This window comes from Lepisma saccharinum, chromosome 23 (assembly GCF_977018435.1).
Source record: "Lepisma saccharinum chromosome 23, izLepSacc3.1, whole genome shotgun sequence".
Lineage (NCBI taxonomy): Eukaryota > Metazoa > Arthropoda > Insecta > Zygentoma > Lepismatidae > Lepisma > Lepisma saccharinum.
In genome coordinates this window covers 54,214,877-54,236,752 of record NC_139251.1, presented here as the reverse complement: position 1 = coordinate 54,236,752, position 21,876 = coordinate 54,214,877, and the positions used below count along the sequence as shown (strand labels likewise).

Genomic DNA, 21,876 nt, shown 5'->3' with positions numbered 1-21,876 from the left:
CAAATTTTAATTGTTCTAACCCTCCATAATACGTCTGGCACCACCTATCTTAAAATTTTGAATTATTTTTCTTACCAGCGCAATAATGGTCAGGAAAACACTAGGTAACCTATCTACACTATTCCCACGAAAACAGAGGCATTCACACCTTTTCTGTGGCATTCTTTCAGTTCCTTACAAGCCTCTGAAGTGACCCGTCCCCCTTAGATGGCGCATATGTTTACTACCTTAAATCATAGCATGCCAGTCATGAATTTGGCGGAAATAAGAATAATAAAATGAGGATACATTTTGGAATGCAAATTATTTGTACCCATACGAAATATCAGTTGTCAAAATAACAATATTGAAAAGTTACAACATTTGGTTTCTTTTATTTGAGTCCGTATGCCTTTTTTTTTTTTACGTACATCTCGTAAAAGAAGGAGAAACATATTGAGATTTGAACATTTTAAAAATATTTCTTCGAGTTGTGTCTTATACATTTGATTGCTATTTCTGTGAGTCAGTAAGATTTTGACTGAGAATTTTGGAACAAATAGTTCCTTTCTAGGCCCATATAAGTTGTACGATTTCAATTCCTTTTGAAAAATATGTTGAAATATTCATTTTTTAGGAACTTCATTATGTGGCAAAATCTTAAAGTAATATTTTGGTGCATTTGCTTCAAAAGTCTATGCTTGTAATTCTACGAGATACTTTCCCTCATTTTCATTAGCTTATTTCCTATAATAGCTAATAAAAATATCCGAAATGAACATGTTTGCGTTCATATATATTTTACCTGATTTCCATTAAGTGCCAGTGTGATTTGCATTCATGTAAATAAACGTTGGTTCTGATGGGGCAGCACTGGGTGTCGCACGTGGAACATTTGTGCTACTATGAAGAAGTGGATGACGAAGGGCTAAAGCACGTAAATAGTGATACAGTGCATTTGGTTTAGCCTGAGCTTTGGCCCACAGCTGCGCAGAAGCCTGTCCAGGGTGGCCATTCTAGGACGATGATAAAATTCAAGTATAATTCCCGGTTTTCAAGAAAAACTTTCCAAAAATTCAAGGGGATGTTTTCTCTATTTCAACCTCATGTATTACCACCTTTCACCCCCACCCCCACACACATATTAACAATATAAACGTTCTGTATGATTTCAATGTATCCAAAAATTCAATTCAATGGATAATATATTTAAAGTATTTAATTTAAATTGTGGAGTTTACACTTGCCACTCCGACTCGAAATACATCTATGAACACGACACAAATGTTACGGGGTATACCAATCTACGAAATATTGTTAATTGTATGAGAATTTCAAACTCAAATATTTAACTAATCAACTTCAACATATCTTACCTTGCAATAATCTTGCGTCTGTCAGATTGTTCCGCAAAATACACTAACAAAGTAAACGGATTGAGAGAATTCGGTTTTTATTCCTTCTTTTCTTTCCTCAATAGAAATAAAAGCTAAACTGAAAAAAATTTCCTCAAGGCATTTATAAATTCAATGGGATTTGGATTAATAAAAGTTTCAATTTTTCACGTCCAGAATTTCAGAAATTCCCGGTAAGTAGCCACCCTCGGCATACTCCCTCCCTTCCTCTCACGTGGGCAGATTAACTTACCCCGAGGAAGGTGATTGTTGGCTTGGGTTGTTAAGGTTTTTATTCAACAGAGACAACAAAGAAGCTGAAGTGAAAACTTGAAAGAATAACGGAGGAAGCAACGTGACAAACAGAGTAGAGAAATTATCCTGAATATGCGAACGTTTATGAAGAAAAAAAGCTGAAAACTGACACCAACCTTTTGCGATAACCATATCACACAGCCACCTACTATGCACGTCAAAAGTGTGTTTCCTCTGCTACTGGTGTATCAGTTAAGTGCTTGGAAACACATCTTAAAGGAAAATAAGCAAGTTATTTGTATTATTAACATGCTTATTAATTATCAGCTGCTAAAGTAAGTAATTTTTTTATGAGACAACAGCATATAGCCTGTGCCATTTTCATGTCTGGTAGAATTGTAACTTACGTGAATTGCAACACTGCTCCTGTGAGTAACGTGTCATCTTCCCCAGATGACAAACATATCCCACTTTCCCCATGCCATAGCTCCGAGTGCACTGTACATTCATCGATTAACGTAAAAAGTGCTCCCCTGTGCTTTGCACCATGGCATGAAGGCGTATAGGTGGTGTGGAGTTAGGGCCCCACACTTTCTTGATCACAGCTGAAGGTGGGGGTGATGTGATCAGCACCATGTTCCTGACTGCCTTTACCCCCCAGTTTCCTCCAGGTACCAACTTTATATGATGCTGGGTGGGGACCTGAGCTACTTGAACAGGTGAAAAAATTGGGTTTCTCCCCCAATGGGGAACGAACCTGGCCCTCTCGCATGGTAGTCAAGATGCCTTAACGTCTGAGCTACCATGGCTTTTTATTACATTTGAACATTTGAATTGAATGACACAATTGAAAAGATATGGGGGAAAAAATAATACATTATGAAATACCAGACTGAAACTTATGAGTGAACATTGGGTTAAATTTACCCTGGCAGTATTTCTATGGCAATGTGAATGGTTGATTGAATTCTTGTTTTAAGTCCACTTTATGCACAGAAAGGCTAATCGGGACTGGACCTACAGTTTAAAGTGGGATACGAACCACTATGTGCCTTCAACGGGTATCAAACCCGGCAATCCTCAATTATTACCAGGTGACCCCGCGAATGGAAGTAAAAAACTAACAGCTGATTCAAGGCCCTGACACTCGGAAGGGTTTACTGGAAAGGTACCAAGAAGGACGGCCTCAGGCACTAGTTGGAAACGATCGAAAAACATATTCCAAAAACATCTGGGTAATTTCTACCCATGTATGCACCCTTATGGATTAAATACCTTGTGTACAAGAACAAACACTGCAATGTTGATGAATTGAAACGCAGCATACTGGAAAAATTCACTGACAATACCGTTTGAATTGCATTATAAGACTTGCTTCTTGAGGGTGGTATAGCATAGTACATGAAAATCTCTTAACCTAAAAGTCATATGATGTGCTTCACTATAGTGGTGTAGCTATGTTCTATTATTATATGCTTATGACTTACTGTAAGAATCTGTACAAATTTGATCATGTGACACTATACATTTTATGTTGTTGGGCAAATACTCAATCGATCGAAAATCTCCTGAGATTTGATTGTCACCATTTCAAGGTCAACACCGAGTCGTATAGATAGTGCATGTGCACAAATGTTCTTAGTCAGAAAGTGTGCATTAGCATTACAGGAACAAAGCTCCTACGGTTGGGAAATATTTCCACAGAGCTTCTGCCAACTCCATGTGGTATTCCCCAGACATTTCTCCTATTTTGATATACAAATGCTGTTTGTCATGTCCATTCTACATAGCGGTTGGCTCACCACTGAATTACCACCAACCTTTTGCGATAACCACAGCCACCTACTATGCACGTCAAAAATATTGAATCCTCGGTTTTGCATGCTTGTAAAATTGTACTCCATGGGAGGAAAAAAAAATATATAACTTATTGGACACCTTCAAGTATCAATTTTTTAATAAGCGTTATCTGAAAATAAAACTTCATTGTATTTTCTTATTGTAAGGAAAAATTCATTAAAAAGTGTAGTTTTGTCTTTTATCTTGCAAGAATGGGGAACTTAACACCATACACTTCATAATCAACTGTGATATATTAATAATGTTGAGATGTTTTGTACTTGATTATTTTAGCACCTCTGTGGAAAAAGTCAAATGCAGATCTTCACTAGATACTTCGAAAATGGAAATTTTAAGTAGGAAAAGATGCAACCTTGAAATGCATAACTGCAAATTCAATGAAGTTGTAAAAAGCCATTCATGTAACACAGTTAATCCCAATCCAGAAGTTTGATGTGTGTAACTCAAGTATGACCTCAGATATTATTATTTACCACTCCTAATGTGGTAAATAAGCAGATGAAGTATGGTGACATGTGGCCAATCTCAGACTTCGTGAGCTGCAGGAGACTTCCAACAGCATTCCTAGCTCACTACATACTCTGTGGAAATCTTGGCAGTGTGTTCCGTTGGTCCTATCCAAAGCATTGTGGCAGTGCAAAATAATGAATAAACAATTGGTCATATTATGAATGAAATCCATTTTCTACCTTTTATCCAATCTTTATATAAACATCATTTTTAAGTTGCTCATTTAAACAGAGTGAGCACAATTTGATGAAGTCTATGGAAGATCTTGCCAAATACTAAAAGCCATGACTTCTGCTTTCACAGTCTCCTCTGCATACAAAAATAATGTGCATGCGATGTACAGCAACTTCATAACAAAGGAAAAAAGGGACGGAAAAGTGCACTTACGGGTTGTTGTGGATGTGTGCAAGTTCAGGCAATAATTAATGGCAAGAACAAGAACACAGTAGTGATAATAAAAGAAAAACTGCATTATTCAATTACAGAATCTCAACAATTTCAATAGTAACCAAAACATTATGCTCACTTTCCATGTCAAAGCTGCTGGCTGGACACGGAGTTTAAAGGGCAGGCGGCGGTGAGCTTGCACGTAGCAACAAGATTGAAAACATGCAGGTCGGTTGCCAAGAAAAACAATTCTGTCTGTTGTTTTCAACGTAAAAACATATGGAAATTTGATTTTTATTCCACGTTCATCATTTGGATATGCATTTCATCGCCAAGATCACAACATTGTTATTAAGCATTAATTGTGACTGTTACACATATAACATTATACACGGCAGAGATATTTCCACATAAACAAGCTTCAATCACAAGTAATTTCATATTTTTATGGTTGGTTTACAAGGAGCTAAACACAATTGAATTAGACTTATGTGAAAAACACAAAAAAAAAAAAAAAAAACACTTGGAGAACACACACAGATAAAATCACTTTGTCTTGCTTTTGCCTAAAATCTGACCTTCTAACGAGTATTTGACTTTTTTTCCTCCCATGGAGTACAATTTTACAAGTACATAAACAGAGGGCTCAATATTTTTGATGTGGATAGCAGGGACATGTCCACATACTATGAGTGTCACGCTCACCAGGACATATGATCATATTGCAACATTGGTTTAACTTTTGAGAAATCAAAAAAGTTGCCATAACTTACCCTCATAAATATACATCTTGATCAGATTATTTGCTAAAAAACCTAATCGAAATAGATTTCCTCTGGGTAGACCTTGCAACATTCCAAATGTCAAGTCAACTCTTGCAGAAACTACCAGCAGCTTGGTATCTTAAGAAATATACAACTAAGGACAAATCAGAAGGATTTTTTAAATGGAAGCTCTATGAAAGCAATATAACGAAAGAAGTCACAGTTCATCTAAATTCTGACAATTATAAAGTTTTACATTTTCAAATTGCCATAATCCACGTACTACACTCTTACATAATTTCCACTGAAGCTCTTTGGGTTACAGTTTAGGTTTCGAATCACTGCATGGGTCAAAGTAAGAACCAAAAACTTCATTTGCCTAGGGGTAAATTTCATAATTACCACAATGATCTCATTCACCCCCACCCCCCAAAAAATTACTGATTTCTGTGAATCTAAATATGAAAGGTTGAGTAAAAACTAGGGGTAGCAGGCACAAGCCCTTTTTCTCAGGGGGCAGGGGTTACTTTTTCCAAATATGGTCTAAGGGTAAAAATTTACTATCCTTCGGACACCTCTAATTTTTTCGTTTCGTCAATTTTTGACATTCGTACTTACGTATCTGCTTCGTGGAACATTCCTGAAGGTGTATCAACGTTGTTTTGATGAAATTTGAACTATGTTTCCTAACCTAACAGAACTAACCTAATCACGTGCCAATGGTTCGTGGGGCTAGCGTCAATGGTTCGCAATTATTTCCAATTTCTAGATCCTGATACTAACACGGCACCAAATTTTAACTATGTTTCCTAACCTAACAGAACTAACCTATCCACGCGCCAATAGTTCGTGGGGCTAGCTATTCTCCGTCGGAGAATTATTTTCAACGAACAACATGAATTTCAGCTATGAAACATTCCCACATCACACAAAATACCTTCCCGATGTTCGACAATGCTACAGGAACTTATTACGGTAAGTATTTTCTTCTGTAAAAATAAATAAATGTGTCCGAAAGATAGTAAACAAGTACCAAAACATGAATAACTATGCAATACATTCTAATATATGAACGACACTACAATATCAGCACAGATTTTAAAATTCAGCTAGCAACAGTGCAAAAATTTATAATGGCAAGTTCATTTCTGATTTAATGATACATGTGATATAGAAAACACACCATTAAAAAAAAACACTATCATTTTTTTTTAAAAAAAAAGTTATGGAAACGTCCATAAGCCAATTCAAAATATTAAAAAATATATATTTTTAGCACTGAATTTGAAAATTTTAGTGCCATGGCGACTGGGCACCATTTAATCATTTTCAATAAAGCACTGGGTAAATTTCCTTTATCCTAAAATAAATGAATTCAATCTTTCTTAAAATTGTTTCATGCAATTTTTTCCAGGAAGAGGACTAAGACTTACGTGATTTTGCTCTTGGAAGGATATGAAAGCGCAAAGCTACAGATCTAACAAGGAGAGCCTACGGCTTGGGAAATTGAGTTTGGGATTGATGTACGTGTAGTTATAAGACAATGACAGTAGAACAATATCACCACCTCACGAGACACACTTGGAAAGCTTCAGAACCCTGAAGCGCTTTTTCTCTGATTTGGCTGGTTAGTGCATGTGAACACTTTGGCATATCGGTACTTATAGGGTAACCTACCACTACACTAAGTCCCATGCCAAACCACATTTCCCAAGCCTCTCCTAAGACAAATATGGGACTCTTGACTGGCAGCATCCCCTCGAGAATCATGTTCATTTTTTTATCGATATATTTCGATGTTTTATGTAACAAACATTTATTGCAGGATAAAGGAACCACAAATAAACACCATATTTGGTCAGAACTTCTTTTTGTGTAAAAATATGCATACTTAAAAGAAAAAAACACCAGAGGCAGAATTTGATGTCTCAGGTAACATAAAATTTGATATTTGATCTCAAAGTATGGCACCGGCATGTGTAAGTAAAAGAAAACATTTGTATGAAAACCAAAATAGCGAAAGAACACATTGGAAATTGCCATCAACTCCAAACCTAAGAACATAAAATTGTAGCTGCTGTTGTGGAATGTCATGTCAGGTGCTATATATATTCACTTGCGTGAAGCATTTGGGCTGATATGCTCTATGTTAAGGTAACTCGCTAAGATAACAGACATGCTTTATTTCTGAACGAAACATTTCAGCGAGCTAAAAACAACTGAAAACGTTCTTCAACAACATAACTTTCAAAAAACCATACAAAATATTTCACTTTCTAAAGGGAGTACACAGAGAGGGTTAAGGGCACCAAAACACATGTAAATGATAACGCCTCCAAACTTAGCATTCCTAATCTGGCAATGTATGAAGCAGTAGAAAAAATCGGTAAAGGTTCAGATTGTTTTATGATTTCTCCTAGCCCAAAGACTAATTATCGTAGAATTTTGGAAATCATTGTCACACGAAATTTGAACCTTTCTTGAAGTAATGAGTGCTGTTTGGACTCGAAAAAAGTTATTTATGTTGAAAAAAACAACTTGAAAATTACCTTTCACACTTCTCATGGACAAGATATTCTCCATCGACAAGCGACAGTAAATATCGTAGAAGCATGGGAATGAATGTAGAAGTAAATCGGAACATTAGTAGAATGCATTTAGGGACTTTATTTTAATGCTAAGGGAACCAAACCTAACCTGCCTAACCTAACCACGAAAGCATATATTGAACAAAACATTAAGTAATCGCTAAAACTCCGCAGTATGTATTAACAGACGTACATCAAAATTGAACCATTTAAAAATTGTATTCGTAGCATGATGAAATCTCAATAAAACAAAAGGAACTTGGGCCTCTAAAATTTCCAACTTTTCATCATGAATGTTATAGTCGTGAAACTTTGAGCTTATAATTGAAAACCATGTGTTACCACGATAGTTTTTTGGTGAACGTAACACACAAAACTTCTCAACAGTACAAATGTACACCAAATGGCATCGCCATTTTCCATTTTATCCAGTGTGATTAACTTGAATTAAAATTGGTAACAGTATGGTATAGTGAAAACACATTTCTTCAAATTTACAGGAGAAACTACTTACGGAAATGAGTTTCTGTACTTTTGGAAGCTCGTGGAAGTGTTTTCTCCCTTCGTTCAACTTATTCGGCCGGTAAATCATGTATTTTTCGACATTATGTAACTCAGATGCACGAAAGCTGTTGCCACCATTACCGTCGACTATGTGAATCAAATGTTCCGTGCGTTCGATTGTGTGACCCCTGTTAGTGTTGCAACCACGCGGTAGTTTTCCAAGATGACGTGCGAGCGGTTTTTTTTTCCAAATTAATTTTCTGTTTGCCTAACCTAACCTTCCATGAATGGTTTGTGGATCAATTTTTGGTTAATAAGTGTTAGTGTAGCAAACAAGCGGTAGTTTTACAAGATGACGTGTGAGCGGTTTTTTTTTTTTTTTTTTTTTCCAATTTAATTTTCTGTTTGCCTAACCTAACCTTCCGTGAATGGTTTGTGGATCAATTTTTGCCTAAATACCTTCTGTGAATAGTTTGTGCGGCATTTTTCGGGTTAATAAGTACTGAAAAAAGCAAAATCCCATGTTGAAAAATGTTCTGCTATGCATAACAGGTAAGTACAAATGTAAATAATTAGAAATAAACGAGTGAAATGTGTTTCACTATACCATACTGTTACCTTAAAATTAAAAGTAAATAAGCACAGGACAACATCTGTTTCTCATCAGCTGATTTTCATACTTTAAAACATTACAGGAAGTAGAATAAAAAAGAATGAAAATAGGGATGAACAAATGGCCTAGCCTACTATATTGTTGCCATTGGCTGTACATACACAATTGCAAATTATGGTTGCAATCTATTAAATATGAAACACTGTGAAAAATCTTTAATGTACAGTTTTCTCATATGATAACGAAATTCATCCTGCATTTAGTATAATAGCCTTACCTTCGGTCAGGTGCAAATCATAATTATCTCATCCCACAGTATGGCATGATAAACAAAAACGTAGAAACCGAACTATTATTAACTCGATCATTAATGACTGAACAAAGTTTACTTTCCTCTGGTTACACATAAATAACATTGCACTGTTCAGAATCTCGGCGCAAAAATAGCTACAAACAGGAAGTACCCATTGTAAATACACCAATACCAAATAAGGCAGTAATTGGCCCATCTTCTATCACACAATGCTCAAGATACAGAGACAGACTGATCGACGGTAACACCATTTTTACGCCACAAACTTCCCGAAACAACTACATATTCATTTGCAGTTTCTTACTGTAAATTGCCACAACAATAGTTATCTACAATACTAGAAATTAAAAGGAAGTACAAGGCTACAACCCGCAGGAATAAATTTTACTACAAAGGAATCTCACACCGACAGTCTGCGGAAGTGTGTCTATGTATATTAGCTGCTCCATTCCCAATAACAACACTAGTAAATTATTTAATATTTATATTTCTAAATGGTAAATGTCATTTTAACCTGTTTTGTCTATTAGTTTTGTTAAAACATTGCGTAATTCACACATTCGCATGGCGGCCATGTCATTGAGAAGGCCATCTCTTTCCTTCTCTTCAACCAAGAATATCTTAGCATGTAAACCCTTACCTGTTGGGCACTAGTGTATCCGAGAAGGAATACACATAACAGAATAACATCACTCCTTAGATGCATTACCACTTCAATAAAAGAGTATATAACTTAATACACTTTCTTGACGTGAATTTTAAGATCCTTGAACAAGAGGGCAATTCTATCTTTACTTTGGAGCACTGATCAATGAATCTCACAGTATTGCAGTGTTGCCGCATGTGGCGAATAAAGTCTTAATTTGAATCATGTTTTCCCAATCCGGCATCTGAAGAAAACGTAATATTTTCTCGTAAAAAAAATGAAGCAGTCTCAGATTCGTGGAAGTGACAGAAGATTCTTACTGGTCCAAATTCAAAGTAACAAGTCGTTCCTATTTTGTATCACACGCAATAGGCGGTCACATGAGCCACCAGATAACAAGCATGGGTGTTCGACAGTCCGATAGGAAATATGCGGTCTGGGAAATCCAGAGGGGCTGGAAGCATTTCTCCCAGCATCCACTAACAACTCTTATCTTAAAAATATCACACCACTAAAATTTTCAGAATGGCGCATGGGTGTGGTTAGGTAGGGGCTAGCGGGGCTTAAGCCCTCCCCAGAGGCTGACATTACCCCCCCAAAAAAACGCATGAGACATATGCACAAAATAATTAAGAAAAGAGAAACTGCACAAAAATTAGAAAATTCTCCATCAAACTTTCTTGTTGCGTGACAGTCACACTTAAAGAAAGAAGTTCAAATTATGTTTGCCCGAGTCTGCTGCCACGCACGTGTCAGCAGTAAGAATAAGCGTCAAATTTGCTCCTGCCACGTAATTCGTCCGCTAAGAGGATGTTACAAGTCTTAAGAACAGATGAAGACGATAAAAATGCAAGTTCGTGATTAGTGGGAATGAATGTACAGGTAATTTAGAACTTTTTTCTTTAGAAAGCATTTAGCGATATTATTTTAATGCTAACAGAACCTAACCTAACTACGAAAGCATTTAGGTTTATTATTAGAAGAATGCTAAGGAACCTAATCTTAAAACATTTTTGTGTAAGTAATCGCTAAAACTTCACAGTATGTGTTACAGACGTAATTGCATACATAGCATGATGAAATCACGATAAAACAAAGACCGAGTCTGCTGCCACGCGCATCTCTTTTGACGTTCCAGCAGAAAAAGAACGTGGCAGCAGACACTTCCATTATGTTTTGATGCAGGCAGCATACAACAGAAGGAGGATACAATTTATTACTTGTTAAAGTTGAAGTCCATGTGCTTTTTATGGACCATATGTACGGGCAAGATTTAAAAGAAAATATCCTACCTTGGAGCGCATGGTAAACAATAATGTTGTTGCTTTTAAACAAAAGCGGCTTGGCATAAGATCAACGGGGAAACGGGGGAGGGGTCTTCCTTCTCGCACAACAGTAGTTTTGCTACCTTGTGTTCTGACGTTAGACGAGGAATGCCTAGCTTAGGTTAGGCCTGTTAGGTTAGGTTCCATTAGCATAAATACAATAAAAAAATATTATTTAGGAGGGTCTCCCCGATGGCGCAGTGGTTGCGTCGTCACCTTGTAATCAAGGGGTCCCGGGTTCGATACCCGATAGGGGCACATAGTGGTTAGGATCCTACTGTAGGTCACCGGCGGCTCCAGGGGGGGGGGTACGATGGTACGCCGTACCCCCTGTTGTTTCACGGACGCCGGGGCGACATGAAGGCAGAACATAGCCGAATTTTATTTACTGAATGCATCCTTTGCAATGCGCGGTAGCTCAATGTCGACCTCCGAGGCGGAGTGGTTAGCACAGCGCGCTGCAACGCCAGGGGTTCCGGGTTCGAATCCTGGGTAAGACATGGATATTTGTGTTTGTCTAAATGAGAAAAACTGAAAATTGAGAAAAGCCGAGAAATTGAGAAATTGAGAAAAATGTGTAAAAAACGAGGAATACTACTGCTTAGGGGTATTCCTTTCTGTAAAAGAAAATGAAGAAAAGAAAGTTGTTAGGACGTCTGACTACCACACGAGAGACCAGGGTTCGATCCACGGCGGGGGAGAACTGGGACTTTTTCAACCTATTCAAGCTGCTCCCGCGGCCACCCAGCGTCGTATAAAGTAGGTACCTGGAGGAAACTCTGGGGGGTAAAGGCAGCCAGGGGCGTGGTGCTGATCACATCACCCTCAGCTCGGCCGAGATCAAGAAAGTGTGGGGCACTTTACTTTTCCTTTACTTTTATGAATACATCCTTTGGGGTAAACTTGTTCTTGCGCAATGCGCATATTTGTTGCTATGCAACTTCCACGTTGCAAAGTTCCGACTGAAACACTTTGGAGATATGTAAGAGGAAAAAAAAATGCCAAAACATCGTTCCTTTTGTTTGCTGCTTCAATTGTCGGTGTTTCTCTTTCTGTTCACTGCTTCAGAACGTGGCAGGCGGCTGTTCGGAAAGGCTACTGGATGTTTTTGAACATTTTAATAATCCCCAACAATAAGCGGCAAGATAAACATTTCTTAAAATATTTCGTAGTATTGCTTACCTTCGGATACCCTGTTGTGGTCTGGTAGTGAGTGAATTGCATGCATTAGAAGAGTATGGTCTTAACAGGTTTTCCGTTTTCGCATCCAATGAAAATGATTACAGCAAAGGAAAAACTGTCAGGGGCAGAAAATAGGAAAAGGCAGAGAGAACGGGAAAAGGCTACCTTGCGTCAGTCTACTTTGATGAATAATTTTCTGAAATGTTTGAAATCAGGTGAATTATTGAAATAATTGAAACACTACTTCTAGCGAATCATTTTTGAACACTTTTCCCGAACAGTATCATAGTGTAAAAATTTTTGCGATTCGAGTTTCGAAACTAGAAATATTGATACTTGAATTTTGGATAACATTAGTTATGTCAGGTTTAGTGTTGTTTTCGTTTTTGCTTCTCTCATGGCTTTTTCTTTTGAAATCACAATAACATATATTGATGCAAGAATTGGACATTTCTTGGTAAAACTGCGTATAGTATTAGGTACGGCTAACACCAACAAAACGAAACGTGAGTTATTTAGCCAACTTTTCGTCCGTGAAGTTAAGTTATTGAGAGACAATGAGAACACGTAACATTTCGCCCCTGAGAAAAGAAGTTAACCAAATCATACGTTCTGGGCGAGTATTTGAGTGAAGTAGTCGTACCTAATTCTATAGTTAAACCCATTTCTCATACGTCTGCTCTTCTTAATGATTCTAAAAGCAAGAAACAAATTCTCTTTTATCGTCCCCCAAAGAAAATCAAATATTAGGATTAGACATGTAATTATACTGTTTGGAACTCTGAAGTTCCCGATTTCTTCTTTGTGGCTTCTAGTTTTTTTTTTGTTGGTACGTATACTTAGGACCAATAATCTTAATTTTCAGGGTTAACACGGTAGCTAATGGGGAAGATGTTTGCAAAAAATATTATGCATTTCTTTAACTTTTCTTCTCAGGATCAACAGGGTACGTGTTTTGATTCTCTCAATAACATAAGGTTTAATAAATTATATTGTATGCACATTTTGAATTTTGTTTAACCAGACACAAATGATCTGTTATAATATGTGTTATGTGAGAAAAATCGAGACGCGAGACATTGACCTTGGAATTTATATTATTGTTGAAGCGAGCAAGTGAAATGTCCATTTTAATCAGACACACCATTGGGCAGGTAGTATTTCTTAACATCCCTGTGTATCTCTCCTTGCAGAATTGACTGGCGTTGATTCTTCTGTCCCAGTCGATGAGGCCGTCTGTTCCAGAGAGGAAACAGAACACTTACAAGGGATGTTATCTAAGTGTCCCCCTTCGATTTCCATGAAACTTGGCAGGTGTATAGAGGGGCCCAAAGGAAGAAATACGTGTTTTCTTGCTTCGGCTAAAAAACTGTTTTAGGGAGCAACCCCCCCCCCCCTCAAACGTCAAGATGAGGAGAAATTGAAGTGGGGATCAGGGACGGCGACAGGGGTGGGCACGGGTGGGCAAGCGCCCAACCAAAAATTCCTGTGCCCACCCGATTGCCCACCCAATGAAATTCAATAAGTACATATACTTGGAGATAGCTATATGAATGATTCGAAAAATAAGTGTATTTTGGTGTTCATAACATGTATGAAATGTTCAGATATTATCATCCCATAAAAAGCCAATTTTGTCATTAGAAAGTGAAAGTAATTACTAGAGCTATTGAAACAAAAACTGTGATTAAAAGGAGTTAGTAGGCTTAGGGGGCTCAAAATTATGCAGGGTATGATCAAGATTAGATCAGAATTTAGGTTGAACAACACAATACATTATTTCGACTTTTTAATTATTATTAGAATAATTTTATCAAGAAGACTTGGATGGGCAGGCCATGTGACACGAATGGCAGTGGAAAGGATAGTTTACAGGATTCTTGTTGGGAAACCTGATGGTAAGAGACCTGTAGGAAGGCCAAGACGAGAATGGAAGGATATCGTTGAGATGAACCTAAAAGAAATCGGCAATGATGAGAAAGATTGGATTGATCTTGCCCCGAATAGGGACAGATGGAAGGCTTGTGTTGCTGCAGCCATAAACCTTCTCGTTTAAGTATGCTAGAGAGTATAATATAGTTTTAATTAGCTCTGCATTGAAATTCCAGAAGTGTCCCCTTTTTATTTCATTACAATTTTTATATACCTGTTATCTTGAAATATCAATATGGTATGCGAAATATCAACTTTATATTCATTCTACTAATAAGAAGGAATCACAATAATCACTACAATACTGAAGTGAATAAATTTTAGTAAACCAGTTATGTACAGAGTGACTTATCCTATTTAGACATTCTCGTCCCACACATAAATTTTGCCACATGAATCAGCCGAAAATGTCAACAGAATCTGTAGATGCAGCTGAAGTAAAGAAAAACATTGTCACGAAGTATCCAGAAGACGATTTTGTTAGTTTGTTTTTAAGCCCACTTGTATGCTCAGATAGGCTAATTGGGATTAAACCTATAGTTTAACGTGTAGTCCGAACCCGTGTGCTTTGTGCTCCCACCAGAGGGGGTGGGGGGGTCGAACACGGGACGTCTTCATTATAATGCGACAGCGTTATGCCATTGGGGAAAATATACAGAAAGAACTCGCACCAAACGTGGCATTTTATCACAACAGAAGATGCGTCCATTTTAAGAGGGTGATTGCCTGATACAAATATTTGAGACTTTCGGAAAACAACGTCATTGTTCACGAAATTAGCTGCCTTGATCCAGTAATGAAACGCTGTGCAATTGAAACTACCACCTCAACTATCTAAGAGGTATGAACTAATGAAACTTCATTTTTGGAAGAGTAAGTTGTGTATGATTTGTTTCATTTTAAGTCATTTTTCTGCTAATTTTGATAATGACGACGATAAGGTCCTATGGTGATTAGATGAAACTAAAGAAAGGGCGAAAACAAACACATGCTGACACTCAAAATACGAGTACAAACCCTCATAAATTATTACTTTGACATTGGTTCCAAGCGCCAAGGACTCGTTGCCCTGAAAGAAGAAAGTTTTCAGGTTATGCTGCACAGGGTAGAGGTTGACATTCTAGTGTGTTCGAAATTGTCACACCATATAACCCAAGTCATCTATGAAAAATAGATGATTTATTACTGGCACGGTGATCAACTTCGATGAATTCCTTGTGTCCTAAATCAAAAAATATGTTTATGTAACCATTCGTATATTGCTTCTCCCGCATTAGTAACATGCCAGTTCAGAAAACGAATAGCAACTTAGCTAATAATCTCTTAAATTCTGAACAGATTTTTCAATCTTACTTGTTTATTACTTATGTGTGATATTTTGTCAAAATAGCCTTTCATTAGCCTAGGAATACTTCCATGGACAATGAACAAAGAATTTGTTTTCCGTGTGTGCTTTAAATCATTCCTAATAAGGCGTTCCAAACATTCAGTGGCGGCGATTAGGAGGAGCGGGAATTGGGGGATGTAGTTCCCCCGCCACATTTTGCCACTTTTTGCCCCAGCACTATGGCCTGTCTATGCTAAGCCTTTTCTACCAAGAAAAAGTATATTATCCTTGCCCGTCAAATGTTGGCACCCAATCGCCGCTACTACAAACATTCAGATAGATTTGTCAGTTGTACAAACCTTGTAAGCTAAGAAAAGTGACCCCCAAGGAGTAAGAAAACTCTTTCAGTCAAAAACTCATACGATGAAAATACTATGCTCAGGAACATGCATTTAAATTACGAGAAACTTCACGATTGTCTACCATCACACTTTCTATCATTGTCACCTAATACAAAATCAAGTATGTGCCTTGTATTTGCAACACAAGCTTAAAACCTAATTCACATTTATTTCACTGTATTAACATGCATGAAAGAATGTGATTAGAATGTATGGCTGGGGTATGGCTGTGTGTGGGTAAACACTTCCTTGAAATAATTGTGTCCATCAGAGACAAAGCGAAGAAAATGGAACAAGATGTGAGAATAGATTAGAAAAGAATAAAGAGGAAAACAAGAAAAGGAAAGGGAAAAGAAGTAAGAGGAAAATCGGGAGTGTAAGAGAGAGGGGGAAGTCTTACATACACATATAATATACTGTGTATGTTATATGTGTTATATACGTATATATAGTATATTATACTAGAGCATTCCCTGACATTCGCTACGAGACTCGGCGGCAAGCGGTCGGGCGTCAGCGCTTGTCTTTCCCGGTGAACGGGGTCCGCGACAGTCGCTCGCTACAGTCTGTTTTTTCGCTCTCCCTAACTTCGCTCTCTTTCCCCTTCTGTTGACGTTGCAGACTGACGCCAGTATAATCCTCCCTCGGAAGTTGTGTTGTGTCGTGTCCGTGTGTTGAAGATTGTGGCTTAATATGGCAGCACAAAAGTTTACATTTCAACAAAGGATTTATCTTGTCGAGTGTTACTTCGGAAAGAGGGATTGTGGAGAAGTGCGACGACGTTTTGCAACGAAATTTCCTGGTGTTCCCGTTCCACATAGGACCACTATATTAAACCTCGTAAAAAAGTTTAGAGTAACAGGGTCAGTTCTGAATAAAAGTGGAGAGAAAAATGGGGAAATCTAAAAAATAAAGTATACAAAGACAATCCGCACACCATCCGTGAGTTAAAAGACAGTATTGTACAAGAAATCGGGAGAATTACAGTAGACGAACTTGCACGTGCAAATGACAATTTCCTTCGGAGATGCCAGAAATGTGTTGCAGCAGAGGGACATCATATTCAACACCTTCTGTAGTCAAGATTAGTACAAAATATGAAAACTGTAATTTTAATAGCCGATTCTAGCGACTGTCGCGGACCCCGTTCACCGGGAAAGACAAGCTCTGATGCCGGGCCGCTTGCCGCCGTCTCTCGCAGCGAATGTCAGGGAATGCTATGTATGTATGGTCTTACATTTATACTGCCCACTCTAATTTATCAATAAGGAGCTTCTGCCCACCCGGTCGAAAATTTCTGGCGCCGCCCCTGGTGGGGATCTGACCCCGAAACCACGTAAATATGGCATAGGAAGAAACAGGGGGCATAGGGCTCTTCTATACACCTGTCCCCAAGTCAATTTGTCCTCATCTTGACATTTGAGGCGGGTTTTGCCCCCTAAAACAGTTTTTTAGCCAAAACAAAAAGACACGTATTTCTTCCTTTGGGCCCCCTCTACACACCTGCCAAGTTTCATGGAAATCGGAGGGGGACACAGGGGTCAAATGCCCACTTCAATTTGTCCTCATTTTGACATTCGAGGGGGTGGTTTGCCCCCTAAAACAGTTTTTTAGCCGAAACAAGAAAACACGTATTTCTTCCTTTGGGCCCCTTTCTACACTTGCCAAGTTTCATGGAAATCGGAGGGGGATACAGGGGTCAGATCCTCACTTCAATTTGTCCTCATCTTGACATTTGAGGGGGGTTTTTGCCCCCTAAAACAGTTTTTTTTAGCTGAAACAAAAAAAAAACATGTATTTCTTCCTTTGGGCCCCTCTATACACCTACATAGTTTCATTGAAATCGAAGAAGACACAGGGGTCAGATCCCAACTTTAATTGTCCTAATCTTGACATTTGAGGGGGGGCTAGAACAGTTTTCTAGCCGAAACAAGAAAACAAGTATTTCTTCCTTTGGGCCCCTCTATACACCTGCCAAGATTCATGGAAATCGGAGGGGGATACTTAGATAACCTCCCTTGTTAGTTAGAGAAATGTTAATATCTCGCATTGCATTGATAGATTCAAATTGTACAGCAATCGTAGGCTTCTTTTGTAAACTCAAGTGTTAACCTTGGTATTTTTAACATCCACAAACATTTCAGTACAAATAGTGGAAAATTAAATAAACCTTACGGCACCGGCGCCACAAGAGAAAGATAGATTTCGTCTGCTTAGAGTGTAGGGTGGATGGTAATATTTTGGAAAGGACAGAAATCAATGATGGATCATAAGTTAACTTTCGTCTTTCGGAAGACATATTGAAAAAATATTGTATGTAATACCTCGTATCATGTACTAGGTTTAATTACAACAAATACAAAATACATTAACAATATAGAGGCATTAAGTATATTATTTAAATATTAATAATTAAATGTTAATTGTTTAGTTAGAAGCATATAGAAATATGCCTGCATAATATGGGATCCTTTTTACTAGTGCTGTATATTCCAAAAGGTTCTTACGTTAATTATACTGTATTATTAATATACTTATTAAAAAATGGTCATAGAGATACTACATATAAAATAGAAAAAAATTAGTAGACTAGAAGAGAAATCCACGAGCAAATTCTATTGTACAAAATTATCAATGGATCAACAGGGGTCCCGGGTTCGAATCCCGGCCTGTGCATGGATGTTTGGAAATGTCCATTCATCAATTTCATTATATCATCGCTCATCCCCATCTTCGCAAATTAGCCAAAATTGGCAGAAAAGCGACGCTAAATAACAAAAATAAAATATTACCATTACAAATGTAAGTTAGAATTTGCCCATTCCAACTCCAACTTCTGGATCCGCCACTGCTTGGCATACAGCTTTAACATAAATGGAGTCTTTCAACAATGACTTCCTATAGTTGAGTTTTTTTGAATATGAAAAAGAACAGTTATTGTAGAGATATGACCATCAAGGGTTCTCTGGTTTGAAAACTGGTGGAGGTACATTGTACGGTGGTTCGGATCCCATTTTAAACTGTAGGTCCAGTCCCGATTAGCTTATATGTGAATAAAGTGGAAATAAAAAATAACAATAACAATTCATTGGAGAGGTTTCAATGGAATAACTGCTTGATGGGGAACAACAAACGTCAAGTTAGTTCCTGTAGCCTATATCTGTATTGCGTACGGGTAATATAAATTTGTACACCTGAATGTCGTGTGAATGTAAATGTGTCGTGATCGTGTAGAAGCGATTCAATCACGCGCAATCACTTTATTAAATGATAATATTACAGTTCATTAGTGGAATCGTTCCTTTCCAAGTCGAAGTGTACGTTGCGTCACGTCACGAATATGTATACAGATGTGCGGGACTTATTTAAATTCTCCATTGCGTAAGGGCTGTTTGAAAGTTGTGTTCAACTCTCCTACTGACGGGTGCCTTTTCTGGATCACTTCTAATGATGCTGCACTAGCAATCTCAGGTAACTCTTGGAGTCTCAGGACAGATTAATTCTTCTGGAGGTAAGAAGCTTATTTGTTGTTTTTGTTTCAAGGAACCCACAGAACGATTATCGTGGTAGGATACGTGCTTATGCTGGTTATATCACAGCAAGAAATCTAAATAATTTTTTGGATATTGGAAATTATTGGGAAGTCATTTTTTAACGTTTTTCTCATACTTTTTTTGTGAAATTAGGTCAAACTTGAAAAAATGATCATTCCTTTTGATTAAAGATTTGGTTAATAGTAAAAAATATGAATTCAGAACTCATTCAAGAATTGCATTCTAAACTTGCACTGAACTTTGTTTATTACATTTGAGTTATTTTTCTGGACCTCTTCTTTTTAAACAGTTCACATAAAAATGCAACAGTGCTCAGCATAAAGCCAATAGGTAGCAAATAAAATGGACCCAGCAAGTTATCCAAGCCCAAGACAACATTCTCTTCTCTTTCACGAATCTTAAATGTTGGTGCAATATGAGAATAGTAATACAGCTAATCACATTCTCTTCCGCACATCTTATGCAAACCAGCTTGAAAAGATGAGGTATTCACTCTAGCAAAAGGTTGTCTGAACAGAGAATTTCGTCTCAAATAGAATGCTAGTGGTTCGACTTGAGCATGATGATACAATGGATTACCATAAATATCGGAAAGGTCGTGTACTAATGAAAACAAATGCTTTAATGTAGTTGTGTGAAATAATGCATATTTCTTCTGCATCAAAATATACCATCTTTCTTTTGAACCCATCTTTGAAATAAAACTTTGGACATATTATCTTCATATCTAGCTAACTTTTCCCCTAAAAAATCCGACCCTGTTACTGGCAGCCCTGACTGAACAAGCTCCTCCATGGTGTCAATAATCGGTTTCATTTTTAGGGTTTGTTATGAAGCTGAACAGGGCGCTCTGATACCCCGAGTTGAGTACAAGAGTACAGAGAACCCACAACCCGAATGCAAATCTTACTGGAATAGACCTCGGCATTTGTGTGACTGAAATCCCCAGAATTACTGACAAGTCATACAAAAGAAGTGACTGAAGGGGAAATAGTTTGCTCTCCTGAAGATCCTGTGGCATGAATTTCGTGAAGGCAGATAAGAGAGGGAAACACGCTTTGAGAAGTATCCAGGAATGTAGGTCAAGCCGAAAACGCAGGTTCATCCACGAAGGATAAGGTCCTTCTAGAGGCACTGCAAAACCAAACTCGATATTTAACAAAGGTTGTAACATGTTCATTACATTTTGTAATCTGAAATCGTATTTAGCAAGTTTTAGGGTACCTTCAATTTATCTGTTTATTACTCTTCTAAAATCTTCCAGACTTTTCCCATCTTGATCTACCAGCGCATCAGCTACAAAGATGGTGAAATTTAATTTCTCTGCGAATGTTGTCAGACATCCCCGGTATATCTCTCTAAGAACTAGTCTGCCATTAGAAACCCGTTTGTAATATGCAAACGGGCAAAATGGGGTCATCATTCCGAAGCAGGTCCGTAGCCAGGTAGGGGCCAGGGAGGCTCAGCCCCCCTTGGCATCGTCATCAGCCCCATTTGAATTGTCGTTAGCACCCGGTCATTAGGTAAAACTATTGTATAATTCAGGGGCGCCGACTTGTCAAAATTATTGGGGGGCTCGGATCACTGAAATAAATGAATGAATGACTCACTCTCTCCCTTTTTTAAGTTTTGGTCTCAATGTTCGGAATCTCATAAAAGCCCATGAATTCCTCAAAAATATCAATTTTTTTATTCACAGTTCTAATGCAGAATGTTAATTGTCCACGGATGGATATGTCACAAGTTTCGTCAACCATAATAGCAAAATATTCCATACTTTTAATATCTGCTACCACGGAGCGCAAAACAGATCTCCTTAATATATCAATGATCTCGTTCTGAATGTCATGTTAGAGCCATTTGTAGCCCAAACGTCCCATCCACTACCCTAGTTCATGCACATCGTCTTTTGAAACTTTTTTTTAGTAAAAATTTTAACAATACTCATAATTACATACTTAGTATATAGTAATAAGTCATGTGTTTTGCTGTCTCTGGTCATAGCCCCCCCCCCCCAAAGTTGATGGTTTAGCGGTCTCAGCCCACCCAAATTGATGGTCTAGAACATTTCAAATGTGTATTTAAAGTTAAGTTCATGTGGCACAATTCAGATCAAAGTTTACAAGAGAAGCAAAATAATACATTAGATCTTCTTAAGAAAAAATATTTGGGGGGCTCTGCCCCCACATCGTTAACATTGGGGGGGCTCAAGCCCCCCAAGCCCCATGGAGTCGGCGCCTATGGTATAATTTCTTTGTAGTGACAAGTGAAAATGTAGACAGCGGATATTATGTGGTCATAACTTGATGAAAGGACAAATTCACAGAACGTAGATCAGTTAT

At 37.8% G+C, this 21,876-nt stretch overlaps 1 protein-coding gene across 3 annotated transcripts in view; it reads right to left on the bottom strand.

Moving 5' to 3' along the window:
- The window catches only part of Sdc (Syndecan), a 56,942-nt gene extending 46,810 nt beyond the window's left edge, over positions 1 to 10,132 (bottom strand). The window contains exon 1 of one of the 3 annotated variants that reach the window (XM_083110140.1): positions 9,808 to 10,132. In XM_083110140.1, the coding sequence (XP_082966266.1) occupies positions 9,808 to 9,873 (66 nt within the window). In that variant the 5' untranslated portion in view covers positions 9,874 to 10,132. The remainder of the gene's footprint in view (positions 1 to 9,807) is intronic. The other 2 variants (XM_083110141.1, XM_083110142.1) reach the window with 2 other exon arrangements.
- Positions 10,133 to 21,876: the final 11,744 nt, after the last annotated feature.